The 17,968-nt window shown below is 37.2% G+C and overlaps 1 protein-coding gene across 6 annotated transcripts in view; it reads left to right on the top strand.

The window, feature by feature from the left end:
- Window positions 1-17,968, top strand: part of EYA3 (EYA transcriptional coactivator and phosphatase 3) — a 99,911-nt gene that overhangs the window by 51,611 nt on the left and 30,332 nt on the right. For 5 of the 6 annotated variants that reach the window (XM_058553395.1, XM_058553397.1, XM_058553398.1 and 2 more), the window contains 4 exons: window positions 4,745-4,882; window positions 11,749-11,834; window positions 14,876-15,059; window positions 17,511-17,650. In XM_058553395.1, the coding sequence (XP_058409378.1) occupies window positions 4,745-4,882; window positions 11,749-11,834; window positions 14,876-15,059; window positions 17,511-17,650 (548 nt within the window). The remainder of the gene's footprint in view (window positions 1-4,744; window positions 4,883-11,748; window positions 11,835-14,875; window positions 15,060-17,510; window positions 17,651-17,968) is intronic. The other variant, XM_058553399.1, reaches the window with a different exon arrangement.

The raw sequence follows: 17,968 nt of genomic DNA, 5'->3' as shown, positions 1-17,968 counted from the left end.
TGATTTAAATTCATTACTAGCAAGCCCAAAGCTGTTTATGACATTGTTGAACAGTTGATCATTCCTGCTGTTTAGTGTTAAATAAAACTCCTATTATATTTCTGAACTAGATTATTGAATACTTAACATAGTGCCATGTGCATTTAGGTCCTAGGTATTATGCATTTCCCTTGTATTAAAGAAAGAAAGAAAATTCTGTAAAACGATAGATCCCTGTTAAAAACTTGAAGGAAACATTGTTTATATTGTGAAGAAATATTGATAATAACAGGCTCTTTTATTAATCTGTTTTTGTTTAATATTTGGAGGTGAGGGAGACTTGTTTCATAAATTCTTCTGTCAGTAATTCAGAGAGAGATAATCAATAGCTTAATTTGAGCATTAAGTAATATGAGACTTATGGAGAAAGATTTAGGTTGGGGTAATATGAATGATAGATATGGCATATTCTCAAAATTTATAAAAGAAATTATAAAGAGATGTTTGTAATATTCTTTAAAGTGACTATTTTTTAAAGACATCTTCTTATGTTTTAACATGTGGCTTTTTTTTAATGTGCTCACTCAAATATAAAACACTTCATTTCTTTCTTCTTGTGAAGATTCTGGTAATCTTAGTGCCTGTTAGCAGTAAAACTAGATTAGCTAGTCTGTTATTTTATTTCAGATGTAAACAGGGCTTCAGAAAAATTTCATTATAATAATATTATCTAATATTTATTGAGTGCTTACTATACCAAAAAGTATGCTAAGAATGAGTACTTCATGCTTTACAGTATTGTCTTACTTCTTAGGACTGTTCTGAGAATTAAGTCAGTCATAGCATTTTCCCTTTTAATAGATGAGGAAACAGATTTAGAAGGATTGGGGGACTAGCTTGAGGTCATAACAGTTAGTAAATACCTGAGATTAGATTGAACCCAGATCTATTTAATTCCAGAAATGGTCATAAGTTTAGGTCTTTGTGAAAAGATAGTCTCAGAGTTGAGTTTGAAATTTAAAAGTTTCCTCCTCTTGAAGAAAGGAGAAAAGACTAGAGGAAATCTAGGAAGCCTATATTATGAGTGCTCTTTAACAGTAAAGGAATAGTGGTCATATTCTTTTCACACTGTCGAGAATGTGGTGGAATGGCAGAAAGAGGATTAGAGGTTTAACTTCCAGTGGTCTGTGAGGAAAAGGGTACTCATTTATTTTTAGGGGCTCATAAAGGATTGCCTTAGCTGCCACTGTTCTACCTTCTTTTAAAAGAACTTTAATGTGAGATGGAAATTTGACAGTATGTATCAAGAGCCTTAAGGATGTTCATGCTATTTCTCTCAGTAATTTCAATTCTAGGAATTTATTCTATGGAACTGATTGGAGATACCCACAAAAAGATTTACTAATCGAGATACTCATCACAGCATTATTTATAATAGTAAAAGATTAGAAACAACCTACATAGTGAATTGAAAGGTATGTGTTAAATTGCAGTGTATCCATAGAATGGAAAACTATATAGCCATTATAATAAATCATGTTCATAAAGAATATTTAGCATCTTAAGAAAACAGTTTATTATTTATTGAAGAAAGCAGTATGTAAAACTGAAAATACAATATAATATACCAAGTTAGTATTTTTTAAAAATATGTGCATGAACAATAATTTGGAAGAAAAATTGTGTATGTTAAGAGTATAGGCACTACAGATTTGGTCTCAGTTACCCTGGAACCATGCAAAGCAAAGACACAGTTCCAATATGCACAGGTTTCACTTAACACAATCACATGCAAAAGCAAGAAGTGCATGTATTTTTTTTCTGTGTGGTAAGACTATGTGATTTTTTTTCTTTACCTTTTCTATATTTTCCTAATTTTCTAAATATATATCTACTTATTTTATAATTAGGAAAAGTACTCAGATTAAATTCCTTAGAATTTATAATAGCTCATCCCAGTGACCTACTGAATCAACAAGCCAAGATATCCTTTCATGTCTTTTTTTCTAGCCCTGACGTACTTCAGTTGCTAACCAAATTAATCTTCTCTGAAGATCCACTACTCTGATATGTATTACTATAAACTGAACTACTCAGATTAGTTTGGTTAGTGACTAACCAATAATGAAGTATTTGTGCTGAGAAACTTGGGTAGTTTGTGATAAGACCCCAGTGTGGGGCAGCAGGAGGATAGCACTCAGAGACAGACTTCTTTGCCATTGTTAGACCAGCTGTTGCTCCACATCAGGCTCTTGGTGCTTAAAACGAGTTGAGAAGCTTTGTAGTTGTAGGCATAGAGCAGTGGACTAGGCGTCAGGGAAATCAGGATTTGGTTTCGTCTTGGCTATAGGCAATAGTGCTCTACGGTCAAACCATTTGGTCATGTTACCTATTACTTGAATTCTGGAAAGGATGCTTTTAAAGGAAGATATTTATATGCTTAAAAAGCAGGGCTACAGTGATGCTAGAGGCAGTGTCCATATTGTCTTTGATTCCTCTATTCTTCATAAAATAATTATATATTAAATAACTACTTCATATTTCTAGCCAAAAACATTCAAAAGTAGCTATTCCGCTACTGTCTTAGACATTTTGCCCTAATTTTTTACCTTATAAGAAGGGCCAGTTCATAGACATTTTACATTTTGAAACTTTAAGAAAATATACTAAATAATGAGACTAGCAAAACATTCTCAGTTAATACTATTCTTATTAATAAGATAGTATTTCAGTACAGTGTAATAATAAACATGTTCACAAATCCAACACCTCAGGTTCAGAACCTATTTAGAAAAAAATAGCATTGATTACAGTAAATATGAAAGTTATTGTGACATTGAATTGGCAGTTCATTTACTAAAAAATGTGATACTCAGCCACCAAGAATCATGGCACTAATATTCAAATTTCACTTCATAAATGTCTAAAAAAATCATTCTCAAATATTTTTATTGTTGAAAATCAGGTATTGCAAGGACTTTAGCTGTGGGTAACCTGGACAAGACTTTTTAAATGATCATGAAGTAAGGGGCGGGGGGCGACTCTCCTAATTCATACTAGAGATGTTGATATTCCTCAGTCTCCTCAAATAAGTTATTTCATATGTTTAATAGGGAGAAAAGAATATGACTTGGTTTTTTTTATGCTTTGAGAGTTTGGGGCAAGGCAATTACCATATCCCGTTGTCAACCTTTTAAGAGTTTCACATTTCCCTTTACTATTCTTATATTTACTGATTAACAGATTTTACAGATCTGAGTTGCACTAAGATATCCCAATGCCCTGGTGAAGGAGAGGTTCTTATTATCAAAGCATTATATTTCTGTAAATTCCTTACCAGATTAGGAATAGATGAACTGAGTTAATGTTGAATTTGAAACTGTGCTGGCCTTGGTATTAATTTCTTACCGGGAATGTGTTTGATTAATGAACTGTCTTGGATGTAATTAGCAGCTTCAGCTACACTGATCCAGCACTCATAACTATTCAGAACCCGGTGAACAACCAGGCAGTAAGGCCTTTTATAAATAGACTTTTGCATAGCCAAAATTATCACAGAAACTCTTCACTCATAAAAGACCTCTTTAGGCTCTCATGTAGAAGCAAAGCTTTGTTTATGTTTCCTAGTTTACTGCAAATGAAAAGGGAGATACAGCCAGAGACAGGAGATTGTCAAGAAGTGACAGATCACAGAAAAAAGACAAAGTGATATAAGAACCTAAAAATCATAGAACTATAATTGGGTTCTATTTAGCACTAAGCAAATGTCTTCACATATCACAGTAGTTTCTGGGATGTCTCTGTAATATGTATAGCACAGCACAGTATTGATATTTGTAACAATAATTCTGAGAAAATCTAAAGGTATGTTCACTGTTTCCTCCCTGCCTAAGAAGGAAGGAAAGGATATAAATATATTTTAGAAAGATTGTCACTCAGGAGCATCGTGATAAAAATAAAATAAAAATGAACAGCTATGATGTCTATCCGTATGAGATAGATTTATACGTTCTGAGATGGAAAGATGTCTCTCAGAGGTATTATGTGGAAAAGCAAATTATGAACAGTATGTATAAATCCCATTTTTATTAAAAAGAAGAAAAAAGATTAGTAAATAACATAGAAGAAATCGGAGTGACTCTTCTGCACACTGCTAATAGTGGTTAAGTCTGGATGATGGGATTGTATGTAACTTTATTCTAAGTTACATATTTCTATAATGTTTTTAATTTATAAAAATAAGCAGGTATGTCTTTCCTAATCAGAAGAAACAAAGGTAACAAAATAACCAGCTTAAGAAGGCAGAGAAGTATTTAATACATTTTAGAAAAATTTGGTGCTTGTTAATGGGTAAGTGAATTTTAAACTTACATGGAATGTCTCCCACCTTGACAACGTGGATAAATGATTTATCACTGTACGTGAACATCAAGCACTCTTTACAACAGATACTCCGGTTGGGTGTCAGTAGCTCTTTTTCTGAACCCTGGTCGATTTCCCCCAGCCATTGAAATGAACTTATATACATATCACTATTGGAGTTTTTGACAAGATTTTTGTTTCTATGACTCCACTCCTCAGTTCTTTGAAATTGTATTTGCTTGTGGTGTATTACAAGTGGGAGAATCAATAATTTTCTCTTGCAAGCAAATTTATTTTTGTTTTAAGATTTAGATTTTAAACGTACTGGCTGATATTTGAAAGCATAACCATGCTTCTCAGTCCCAGTGTGTTGTTTGTAATTGGTCCAATTTATCTGATTCAGGTGCATTGTGGCCAGGTATGAAATCTGAAAGTGGTTTAATTCAGACTCCATCTCCAAGTCAACACAGTGTTCTTACCTGCACTACAGGGTTAACCACAAGCCAGCCAAGCCCAGCACATTATTCTTATCCCATTCAAGGTAAATAGGCATGGTTGTGTGTGTTTTTTTAATTATATTATTGTTTTTTGTTTTTAATCTACCTGTATCTCCAGACAAATTGGGTAATACAGGAGCTCTGTCTTCTAAAATAGAAGGGGGTGATATCTGCATTTGTGCATGCTTTTTGTGTTAGGCAAACCAGAACCTAGGAGTGTGGTTCTTAAGTAGTTCAGCCTTTGTGAAATGCTTAGTAAAATTGAAGCCTTCCCTTTTGCATGTTGGTGTCCAGAAAACCTGTCTGATTTTGTTCTAGTCTCAGTGGCGTTTTGTCCTATAAATGAGCAGAAGACTCCATGGGATAGAACTTTGCTGACTTCTGTTATGTGAGGTCCAAATAGAGTGGAATGTGAGATGAGTGCTGCTTTGTGAGATGTGTGCTGCTTCCTGCTGTGGTCATACCTCCACCCCCATTTACTACTTCTTGGTGAGAGTATTTTTCTTGCTCAAAAATTTCAGTCTTGTTTCTATTTCATGATGAAAAGCATAGCATTAAAGCTTGAACTCTATCTCTGCCTTCCTGACTTCTTCCTCTAAAAGGTTAGAATTATTACAGGACTATTAGGAATCAAGACAAAGAAACTCAAAAGGCACTATGGAATTAATTCCCTACCCTTGCAAATACAATGCAGGCAATTTGTCGTTGCTCCAGATTGGGAATTAATGTCCATATACCTGGTGTCTCATCTGCCTCCTTTCTCCTGATTTCTCTTAGCTTTTAAATTTTATTCCTTATAAAATGGGTGCTAGAGGGGTGAGGGTGGGACAGCAAAAACTGGTCTGAGGTACTCTTAAGATATGAACCTTGGTGATGAAAAAATGTTTTGATGTAGATTATATGAGACAAAATATTTTGATTTTCAGTTTTACCTGTTTTCAGTTAAATGATTGAGAACTACTTCTGCTTGGTCCATTGGAAATAGAACTGGTCTCTACATTCCTAAGACCTTGCTCTGAGCTACATTTACCTCCTATTGTTTACTGAGTCTCCTCTTTTTATTTATTTTCCCTTGTTTTTTTCTTTGTCCCCTCCCCCTTCTTTCTAAAATGGAAACAAACCAGGAGGGAAAAAACTCAAGAGCATACTTTGCCTGTCTTCTCCTCTACCTCCTTTCATTTTTTTTTTTTTTGTGTGTGTGAGGAAGATAAGCCCTGAGCTAACATCCAATGCCAATACTCTTCTTTTTTTTGCTGAGGAAGATTGGCCATGGGCTAACATCCGTGCCCATCATCCTCTACTTTATATGGGGCGCCGCCACAGCATGGCTTGACAAGCCGTGCGTCGGTGCACGCCCAGGATCCGAACCTGCAAACGCCGGACCGCCAAAGCGGAACGTGCACACTTAATCGCTGTGCCACTGGGCTGGCCCCTACCTCCTTTCATTTTTATAAAGTGTTTCTCTAGGTTGGTAAGCCTTTTGGGTCCAACTACAGGCAAATCTAATAGCCAAGTCCCTCCTAAACAGATATATCCCTAATGACTACACCTAGGTCGTGTCTCTTCTTTTATATTAATAACCCTCTTCCAAGGTGTAGAACCACCACTCCTCTGTAGTTCTCTCTTGAGTTTGAGGAACCTGATAGCTGTGCTCTCTTCTCCTTTCTTGTAAAACAAGAGGAATCACCTTTTTGGGGTCTTTCAGGACCCACTGATTTAAAAGGGTCATGAAAATATCCTTTAAACTTCATTAACCACTATCCTAACTTATCTGTTAGTACATTTTTCTGTTTTGATTGATTCACCTAGTTTCCCCCATTTTGCTAATAATGATCATTGCTGGTATTTATTAAGTGCTTACTATGTTCTTAGCATTGTTTTAAGTAATAGATGAGTGTTACTCATGTAATCTTGACAACACATCTATGAGGGGAGTACTATTATTAATCCCATTTTACAGATGGGGAGCGTAAGACATAGAAAAGCGAGGTAGCTTGTCCAAGGTCACAGAGTTAGTAAATAATGAAGTCAGGAGGTAAGCTGGCAGTCTCGCCCCAGAGCATGAATGCAATATTTATGATTTTCAATATTAAAGTCATGGTATCAATATCAACTGTCCCATAATTGAGAACCTGTATGGGCAAATATCTAAATTCATTTTTCCTCCTTTATCTGGTTAACCTATTGGCCCATTTTATTGTTCATTAGAACTTCAGCACAGGGTCAAATTAAAGCAGAAGTTAATCATCAAGTTATTACTTTTTGCCATTTATTTTGAGGAAAAAATTGGTAGAAAACAAGTTGAAACAATTGGCTGAAATGAAATATGGGTATTATTGGCTGATTTGAATTACCTGCGTTCTCTGCTATCAGTATCACTCTCCTCACCCCCACTTTTCATTTCCTTTAGCATGGATAATGAATGTAAGCCATCCAGGGCTTCTTCCTTCCCCCTATGTAATTACCCAGTCATTCCACAGAATGAAAACAAAGGACATTGTATCGATTTTTTTTTTAAGTGGTCCAAACAGCAGTGTCTCCTCATCCCACCCCAAAGCATTCTGCAATTGACAACAGCCTATCTTCTGTGAGGAAGTTAGGGTAATTATCTCAAAAACCAAATTCCCCTTCTGGCTTGATCAACTCTGATCAAAACCTTTTCTTTAGTTTATACCTCAACGCTCATGAAAACCCTTTAACTAAGTATATCTGGCTTCTTTATATCAGTCTTTTCCTAGAATGACTGTGACTGTGGCCAAATCTCTGGTTATTTTCTTCAGTTGAGATGGTTTAAATGATTAATATTCAAGTGGCAAAATTACTTTCAGAAATTTCAAAATTAATTTTAACTCAATCTTGATTTTTAAAGAATGTCTTTGGACTCTCATATTGTTGGTGGTACACAATAATCTTTCATTGACCAGGAGATTTTTTTTAATAGACTATTTTTTAGAATAGTTGTAGATTTACAGAAAATTGAGCAAATGGTACAAAGTTATATATCTTCCCACCCTGCACACGATTTCCCCTATCATTAACATGTGTCATTAGAATGAGCATTTGTTATAATTAATGAACAATATTGGTACGTTATTATTAACTAAGTCCCTAGTTTATTCAGATTTCCTTAGTTTTTTCCTGATGTCCTTTTTCGTTTCATTTAATTGTTGTGTCTCCTTAGGCTCCTCTTGACCGTGTGGTTTTTCAGCCTTTCCTTGTTTTTGGTGACCTCGACATACTAGACGTGAATCCCACAATATACATGAATATACATGTATACGAAGTATACATGAATCCCACAAGTATTTATTGAGCATCACCTACTATATGCCAGGTGCTTTGCTAGATGTATTGGAGGTAGTGAATAAGATACTAAGAGTCTGCCTTCATGGAGCTTACAGACTAGTGGTAGAGACAGAAAACAAGCAAGTAAGTAAATAAGTAGATTTTGAAAAGTGTTTTGAAAGGGAAAAAAAGAATAGATTGCTATGAATGGGAAAACAAGAAAGGAGTTAGTTTTAATGGAGAAGTCAGAGAGAGTCTCTCTGAGGAAGCAGACATGCTGAGGAGGAGCCATCATGCTGGGAGGGCGAGAGAGACAGGCCGAGGTAAACAGTCCAGGCAGAGAGAGCAACATTGCAAAGGTCCTCAAGTGGGAAAGAGTTTGTCTTATTTTGAGTAACTCGAAAGCCAGGATGAGCAAGGGTGGTGGAGAGACTTATATAAAATTAGAGAGGTGGATAGAAAGTAAATCTTGCACCAGCTTTTATATGCCATTAACCCTCAGGTTAACCCTCTAGCTTTGGGGCAATGTCACTTAATTCAGCTGTACCTCTCACGGTTCTATAACCAGTCTTCTGATTAAAGCTATCTCTGTATATTGACTATGTTAGGTGGACCTCTAGTGGGGCATTGTTCTCAGAAGCTTTGTCTTTCTGTGATTTCACAGCTCCATTGTGAAAAGAGAAGTGAGGACTATCCAAAAACAGTTGGCCATGCCCTTGGCATTTGGAGAACTAATAGCCTTTAGATATATGTCAATAGGAGTTACCACTTGAGTTTTATTTGAGCCTCTAAATTTGTACTTTTTATTGCATATTTTATTGCTGCTGCTTTTGTTTTTTAAATCTGCAATTGAATATTTTTTTTGTTGAGACCTCCATATGTGTATATTTATGCAGGATGATTAGTACTTTTTTTGAGATGCCTGGCTTTTCAGTCATTGCTGTGTGGGACTAGGGCATGCAGTACTTGTGTACATTTTTAGATGAGTTTAGCTTGGGTTCAGTGATGATTACGAGAGCCTAGATAAGTATTATTTATTTAATTATCATCTAACTTCTGTCACTAGAATTTAAACTCCATGAGGGCAGGGACTTTGTCTTGTTCACTACTCTGTTCCTCAGTGGCTGGAACAGATTCTGGGCACATAGTAGACCCTGGTTTGCTGAATGAATGAATGAATGAATGAATGACACATGTTAGAAATGATTTGTTTGAGTTGGAGAAAAAGGTGTTAATTGAGCCCTATAAACTTTCCAGGTCACCAGGCCAACATTTCCTATAATAGAAGCCACGATTGCTGAGAGTAATTTGTGATTTTTAGTATGATACTTGTTAAAAACTTAGACAATATCAACAATTAGCAGATCAAGTCATTAAACTTCCTGGTTGAGATAATAAGAGTACGTGGCCAATTGTTTGTAAGGTCTACCTTTTTCCCTTCAGCCCAATTCAGTAAATGGTCTGAAAATTGTTAAATTTATAAAACCGCCTTGTCAGTCAGCATACGTTTTTTCCCATGTGTGTAGAGATCAGATATGAATGTTGTACCTCTAACCATTTATATTTTATTTAGGAGGTAGAACAGAATTAAAGGAGGAAAAGAGGAGTATATGCTAGAACGAGGGCCAAAGAAAAATTGAGCTAGAAATTTCTTTGCTGAAAGAGATAAACTTAAGAGACTAAATAAGTTCTTCATTTTCTTTCCCACCTTAAATCACCTATATTCAGTCTGCTTTATTGCAGGCCTGCCAGTGTAATGGACTGGTAATAGAATCTGGAATCTACTCAAAATTCTTTTCCCATAATAATGATTAAAAACTACTTATAGAGTCATCTAGCCTATGTACAGTAATTTTTTATTACTTCCCCTTAGGAAAAAAAAAATAGGTTAAGCCATAGCAGAGAAGAAGGTGAATATTGTTGGGAAGAAAATACCATCTGTAAAGTTATAAAATCTATTTCATTTAGTTGTTTATGAAAGTAAACTTTTAAGAGTCCTTTAGTTCCCCTGGGGAAGGGAGTACTGGGGAAAAGAAAATCTCACTGGATAGTCAGGAAATTTGATCCCTACCTAGCCACTGACTCTGAGGAAAGGGCACTGGATGAAGAATTGGGAGATCCCGCTTGTCATCTTGTCTGTCTGCCACTAGCTCCATGGCTGTGGACAAATTACTTGAACTCTTCTTTGTCCTACGTTCTTCATCTGAAAGCTGGGGTTGCAGCAATAGCTGTTTCTTGTGTCTAACTTACCTTAATCTCTTCTAGACTTTCTTCTAGGCAGAGTACCCCTGGGGAAAGGGATAAAAGATCCTTCTGATTTTGAACAGTACTCTCACGTTTCTGCTACATTTGTTCACTTTCCCTGTTCTTAGTGAAGGTTTTCCTATTAACGTTCCCTCAAAGGACTTTGTTGCTAATGGGATAGATAGTCAGATAGTCAGGTCTACCTGATGGCAAACACTTATGGTGTGTGTGACTACAGTGGGAACCATGTCTAAGGGTGCTTATGGTAAGTGAGGGAAAGGCGTTCAAGACCAGTACGTCACAATCTCAATTACATTGTCCACTTGAAAAAAGTCACTGTGGCAAATACTAGTCACTGAGGATTTGATTAAAACCCTGGTGGAATCTGTGATCAAAGGGTATGAAAAACTTAACCCAAATTCCTTGTCCTAAGACAGGCAGCCTAAGTACATTTTTACCTGCCCAGAATAATATTTTATATTTTCCAAGTTTTTCTAGTCTCATTGGTAAAATCATTAAATGCCAGATCATGGTGTTTGTTGATCCACATTAATAATTCATTATTTTAGTAGAGCACAAGAAGCAACTCCAAGCACTTTAGAATTTGGAGGACCCGCTCTGTTTCTCAAAGTGATTATGTTGCATCAGGAAAGGCATAATTTGGGGCAAGTGACAGTAAATATCACAATGTAGGATTTACATGTGGATTTACCAGAGCTCCTGTTTCTTCTGATTGTCAGTAGGTCACGTTGCAGGTGAGTCGTTTTTCAACTGCCAAAGGAGATGGACTGGAGTGATTTGGTTTAGCTTCTGATTTCATTGGTATAATTACTATGAGCCAGTGCATTGTATTATGTATCCTTCTAGGACTTTAGTAGGAGAAGTTGGAGACTCAAGCTGAAACAAAAAAATGTTTGAACTCTTTGATTTCTTTTTTTGTTGTTGTGAGGAAGATCGGCCCTGAGCTAACATCTACCGATGCCCCTCTTCTTTTTTTTTTTTTTTTTTTGCTGAGGAAGACTGGCCCTGGGCTAACATCCACGCCCATCTTCCTCCACCTTATATGGGAGGCCTGCCACAGTGTGGCCTGACAAGCGGTGCATTGGTGTGCGCCCGAGATCCGAACCGGCGAACCCTGGGCCGCTGCAGCGGAGCACGTGCACCCAACCGCTTGCGCCACTGGGCTGGCCCCAAGAACTCTTTTATTTCTAATAAGTCTAAATTAAGGTATGGCATGCAAAAGAGCAAAACTAGTATTTGTTTCCTTTGCCAATGTTTTTTATCTCCTTGTAGATCTGTTTACTTGACACAATATATTTTCAATTTCTTCTCCCCTTTTACGTAGTATCTGTAATATCTTTTAACACTCTCAATCCTGTAGCTTCAAGCACAAATGCCAGCCTGATATCCACTTCATCTACAATTGCCAATATTCCAACAGCAGCAGTTTCCAGCATCTCAAACCAGGTACGGTGCTACTTTTGTTAACCCTGTTTGATATAGTTCATCTAGCTCGCTCTTCCTCTCTTTTTCCATGATCAGTTTGCCAGTCTTTGAAACAACTAATATGGGCCATGGAGAGACATTTTTCTGAATGCCCTTAGGTCTAGGACCCTGGATGGTTTCTCAGGCTACCATCCAGTTTCTCACATTCCTCTGCTAAGTCTGTCGATGATATGGTTATATTTGCTCCTTTATCTACTATGTGTGTCTCTACCTACTGCCCCATTCCTGCTAGAAGGTAAACTCCATGAGAGTAGGGATTTATTTTTCTGTTTTGTTCTCTTATATATTCCCAGAGTTCAGAAAAATGCCTGGCACTCACATTAAAGGCACATAATAAATGTTTGTGGAATGAATAAATATTACTTTCATTTTTTTATTTAGCCACTCATTCCTTTGTGAATTCTGTGTGGTCTGGTCTTGATCACTGTTCTATTAACTCTTTATGCTTGGATCACTGGTAAACATCTTCAGTGTTTTAGTAGGGTTTTTTGTTTTTGTTGTTATGTTTTTGTTTGTTGTTTTCTCTGCAGCGATTAGTATTATCGACTGCTGTCTCTATGGATCTCTTTTTCTGGCTGCACTTAACATTACTATTCTGGTTCATTTTTTTTTTGTGACTGTTCTTGCATTTGTTCATTCTTTTAGTCCACAAATATTTGTTGGCACTCTTCAGGGTACTCTCTATCTCTCTCCCTTTCATAGCTTTTCTTTTTGATCCTGTCTTCTATCATGGATAGTCTATGTAGTTTTCCACATGTTTATTACTTCATCCCCAGGAGTGTTTAACCATATTCAGAATGTCCATTTACTACCTCCAGAATGAAGGTTCTAGTCCTGACCTCATGATATCTGTAAGCTTCCTGCTGATTGATGGACATTTTTTCTTTCATGTCCTGCTATTTCCCTAAGTTCATCATATCTAAAACCAGCCTTTCATTCTACCCTGTCTTCTGACTCCTTGTCCTCCAGAAGTGAAACCACTTTTCCTCATGCCTTCTCAATTCTTGTTAATGACACCATTTTTAAATAAACCTAGGCGTTAAACCAGACCAGTCGTCTTCAGTTTTTTTCCTTATCCATCCCTAATCCAACCATTTCTGGAATTCTTTCTTTCTTTTTCATTTTCGCTGTCATTCCCATGTTTGGGGTTTTTTCCCCTTTCATCCTGAATTACCATAGTTAACTGTTCATCTCGTCTCCAGTTTTCCCCTGTACCTGTCCATTTTCTAAAACACTATCCAATTAATTTTTTCTAAATGCCACTTTTTATCCTGTCACTCACCTACTCAGAATCTTTTTGTATTTTTTTTTATTTTATTTATTTTTTTACTGAGGAAGATTCGCCCTGAGCTAACATCTGTTGCCAATCTTCCTCTTTTTTTGCTTGAGGAAGATTAGCCCTGAGCTAACATCCATGCCAGTCTTCCTCTATTTTGTATGTGGGTCACCACCACAACATGGCTGACGAATGATGTAGATCCGCACTGAGGATCCGAACCCATGAACCTGGGCCACCGAAGCAGATTGCACCAAACCCAACCACTATGCCACGGGGCTGGTGTAGTTGATTTTTATTTGTTGATTTGAATTTGATAGTCCCCATTTCCTGCCCCCACACAAGGTATGCACCATTGCCTAAAGAATCCAAGCCATGTTCCTTAACCACTCATTCAAACCTACAGAGATCCTTTGTTTCAACCAGACTCAACATCTCTGTCGCCTGAGTAAACCTTTTCAGGGCCTATTCATGTTCTTATTTCCTCTATCTCAGAAAGCTCTCTGACTGCCACAATCTGAGGTGATAGTTGTCTTCCTTTGTATTCACTCATTTGACATATAATTTATTGCCAATTTTTTGGAAATTTTTTTTGTCTTCTCTCCTGCTAGATTTTTAACTCCCTTAAGTTCAGCTAGTATGACTTATTCTTTTCTTTAATATTTCCTTCTCCCGCCCATACACAAATACACACACTGTGAATTATATTTGGGTTATGGTAGATGCTCGGTTCTCTTTATAAATAATTGTTCTAGTCAGTTAGCTTCTTTCTACTTGTTGCCAACATCAATATCAATTGAATTTTTTTTAAGGTACGTGAGCTGTCATACCCATTTTTTATAGCTTTGTTAAGGTAAAATTGACATACATTAGACTGCACAGATTTAAATTGTACAATTTGATAAGTTTTAACATGTATGTGCTCGTGAAACCACCAAAAGTTCCCTCCAAATATGTTAAAGAAACTTTATTTTTAAAGAAAACTTGATTATTTTAAAAAGAAAGAGAGATACTTGGTTTTTAAACTGGGAAACTTGAATGTTAGGATATGTGCTCTTTTGTTTAAGCTCATCTATCCTTAGAAGCACTACCATCTAGTGCAGTGGTTTATAAACTTCCTTTTTTTTTTTTTTTGTGAGGAAGATCAGCCCTGAGCTAACATCCATGCCAATCCTCCTCTTTTTGCTAAGGAAGACTGGCCCTGAGCTAACATCCATGCCGATCTTTCTCCACTTTATGTGGGACGCCACCACAGCATGACCTGACAAGCGTTGTGTTGGAACGTGCCCAGGATCCAAACCTGGGCCACCAGCAGCAGAGCGCGTGCACTTAACCGCTACGCCATGGGGCTGGCCCCTATAAACTTCTTAAAGAGTAGAATCTTCCCTTCAGAAATTCTGTGCAGAAATTTATATAGAAATTCAGTACATAAAATAGAAAAAAAAAAGAACTATTATAGTAGAAAAAGGGACATTGTGTGTAAAGTACATGGGACCCTTCCATCCCTTCATCCCAAAGACAGCCCCTGAGGCATCTCCTTTTGACTCTTAGGTTTCCACAGAATGCATTTTGAAAATCATTGGTTTAGGTGGAAGATATAGATAGGTAAATGAGAAGTCAAATTAATGTTTTAGGAAAATAATGACAAATAAGAAGGACATGAAAGTCTCTTGTTATGCTCTTTCTAAGAGTCTTGTTTTCCTCCCTTATTCCCTTTGGCCTACAGGACTATCCCACCTATACTATCCTTGGTCAGAGTCAGTACCAGGCCTGCTACCCCAGTTCCAGCTTTGGAGTCACAGGCCAGACTAACAGCGATGCTGAGAGTACCACATTAGCAGCAGCCACATACCAGACGGAGAAGCCTAGTGTCATGGTACCTGCGCCTGCAGCACAGAGACTTTCCTCTGGTAAGCACCGCAGCTCTAAAAACTTTGACTTAAGGGCATTTCATCCAACAGGAGATGGTAAAGATTATTTTGTTCTGGTCTGAGTCACTGTTACCATGCTATTGGCTTTCCCTCAGGTGAGGAGTATTTAGACATTGGAACCAAACTGTGATGAGTATTTGGAAGGCTAAATGTAATACCTGATGCTGTGAACAGAAAAGTACCAAGAATGAAAAGACTGTATTTATGACTCCTACTCCACCCTCCTGGAAGCTTTAAGATGCTTCTCACAGGGCACTTCAGATTCTTGGCACATTTTGATAAAAGTTGGAGGACTCAGTTTTAGTCTACGCATATTTTAGACTTCCGCTAAGGCCTCAGAACAGCAGTCTGTTCTGTTTTCTGTGTCAAGGATCCCTGTAAGATTCTGAGGAAAGCTGTGGTCCTTTTCCCTCAAAGAAATACATAATATTTAACCTGCAAATTTAAACCTATACATTAAGCTTTGAAATGTGTTGATGAATTATGATGTCCAGGTTGTCCTGACATAAAGGCTTTATACAAACATTCAATAAACATATGCACATACTTTTTATTTATCTCTATTTTTCATGAAAATTTGGTGGTTCGCTGTCATGTCATATAACTTGAAGAACTATTTATTGTTAGCACTGATGCATTTTTAAAAACAATGCTCTTTGTGGCCAGCCCGGTGGCGTAGTGGTTAAGTTTGTGTGCTCCGCTTTGGCGGCCCAGGGTTCAAGGGTTCGGATCCTGGGCGCGGAGGTACACACTACTCATCAGGCCATGCTGTGGTGGCATCCCACATACAAAATAGAGGAAGATTGGCACAGATGTTAGCTCAGTGACAATCTTCCTCACCAAAACAACAACAACAACAACAACAACAGTGCTCTACATCAACTAAAGCAGCTTTCTGTGCATCCTGCCTTTACCTGTCTTCTAAGTAAATGGACATACACATGGTTACTGCTTCAAACTTAAATAACTTTGAAATAATTATGTGTTGATGACGTAATTTTGAATTTATTTCTCTAAATATCTTTCTTCTTCATAACAATTTTAACTTTTTAATAACAGAATTTCAAACATAGAGGTTGTCAGAATAGTATAGTACCTTATGTATCCACCATCCATCTTCAATAATTAAAAACTCATAAGCAATCTTCTTTCTTTTTTTTTTTTTTTTTGTGAGGAAGATCAGCCCTGAGCTAACATCCATGCTAATCCTCCTCATTTTTTGCTGAGGAAGACTGGCTCTGAGCTAACATCTATTGCCAATCCTCCTCCTTTTTTTTTTTTTTTTTTTCCCCAAAGCCCCAGTAGATAGTTGTATGTCATAGTTGCACAGCCTTCTAGTTGCTGTATGTGGGACGCGGCCTCAGCATGGCCGGAGAAGCAGTGCGTCGGTGCGTGCCGAGGATCCAAACCGCTAAGCCACGGGGCCGGCCCAAACTCATAGGCAGTCTTATTTCAACTATACTTTATCAAATTCCCTCCCCAAATTCCAGGTATCTTATCTCTAAAAGATAAGTATTCATTAACATAACCACAATGCCATTATCCCATCTAAAACAATTCAACAATGATTCCTTAATATCATAAAATACCAAAAGGTATTCATGTTTCCAGTTTTCTCATCTATGTTAGGAGTTTTGTTATTCTTTTTACAATTTGTTTAAATTTGGATCCAAGTAAGGTCCATACATTGTGATTGGTGGATATGCATTTTGTCTCTTGTAACCTGTAAATTCCCTCATCTCTTTTTTTATTCACCCTTGTACTTTATTTGTTGAAGAAACTGGATTATTTATCCCATATCATTTCCCAGTCTGAATTTTGCCAATTATACTTTTATAGGGTAGTTTAACATGTCCTACTGCCTTCTGTATTTTATTGTAAATTGGTAAATGGATCTAGAGCAGCAGTTTTCAACTAGAGGTGATTTTGTGCTGCCCTGGGGACATTTGGCAATGTATGGAAATATTTTTGATTGTCACAGTGGGTGTCGGGTGCTACTGGCATCCAGTGGGTAGAGGTCAAGGATGTTGCTTAACCAAACATCCTACAGTGCACAGGACATCCCCTCACAAAAATTATCTGGCACAAAATGTCAGTTGTGGCAAGTTGAGAAACCCTAATCTAGAAGCTTGATCAGATTCAGGTTCAGTTTTTTTTGGCAAAACAGTTTCATAGATGTGTTCTTCCATTGGGAGACAGGCATGCACATTCTAGTTATAACTCTTTGTGATGTTAGGAGCTATTGATGCTCAGTGCCTAGGTCTACATTCCCAAATTGCTTAGGTGAAGGTTTTCCAACCTCCATGAAGGTTTTCCAACCTGCATCCCAGCAAATGATTCTTAAGGGTAGAGACCCTGCTGACCCTCTTCCTGCTCTGGTTCTTAGAGCCTGTGACCACTGGCAATATATGTCTCACTTTTCCTCTCCAGGAGACCCTTCTACAAGCCCATCTTTGTCCCAGACTACACCAAGTAAAGATGCTGATGACCAGTCCAGGAAAAACATGACCGGCAAGAACCGGGGCAAGAGGAAAGCTGATGCCAGTTCTTCCCAGGACAGTGAATTGGAAGTAGGGGAAGAAACTCATTTGAGTTACCTACTTTGTTTTTTTTCTCATTTGTTAAGTTTATTGAACATATATCTGAAACTCATGGAGATTATGTGGTTCTATGTTGTGTGCCTTTTAATTCCTGGGCAAGAGAAACTGAATTGGCCAAGTGGAAAGAGAAGTGTTAAAACATATTTCTCTATGCCCATAACTTACAATATCACTTTCAGATGCTTTTCACCAAAAGCATTGAAAAAGCTTTTCTGAATTTAGGTAGCCAGGTAGTTTTTTAAGGGAAAGAACAAACTGCTTTATATTCCAGAGGAGAACAGAAAAAAC

Source organism: Diceros bicornis, chromosome 13 (genome assembly GCF_020826845.1).
Source record: "Diceros bicornis minor isolate mBicDic1 chromosome 13, mDicBic1.mat.cur, whole genome shotgun sequence".
NCBI classification, from domain to species: Eukaryota; Metazoa; Chordata; class Mammalia; order Perissodactyla; family Rhinocerotidae; genus Diceros; species Diceros bicornis.
Note: the sequence above shows the minus strand (reverse complement) of the source record. Positions and strands in the feature narration are given on the sequence as shown.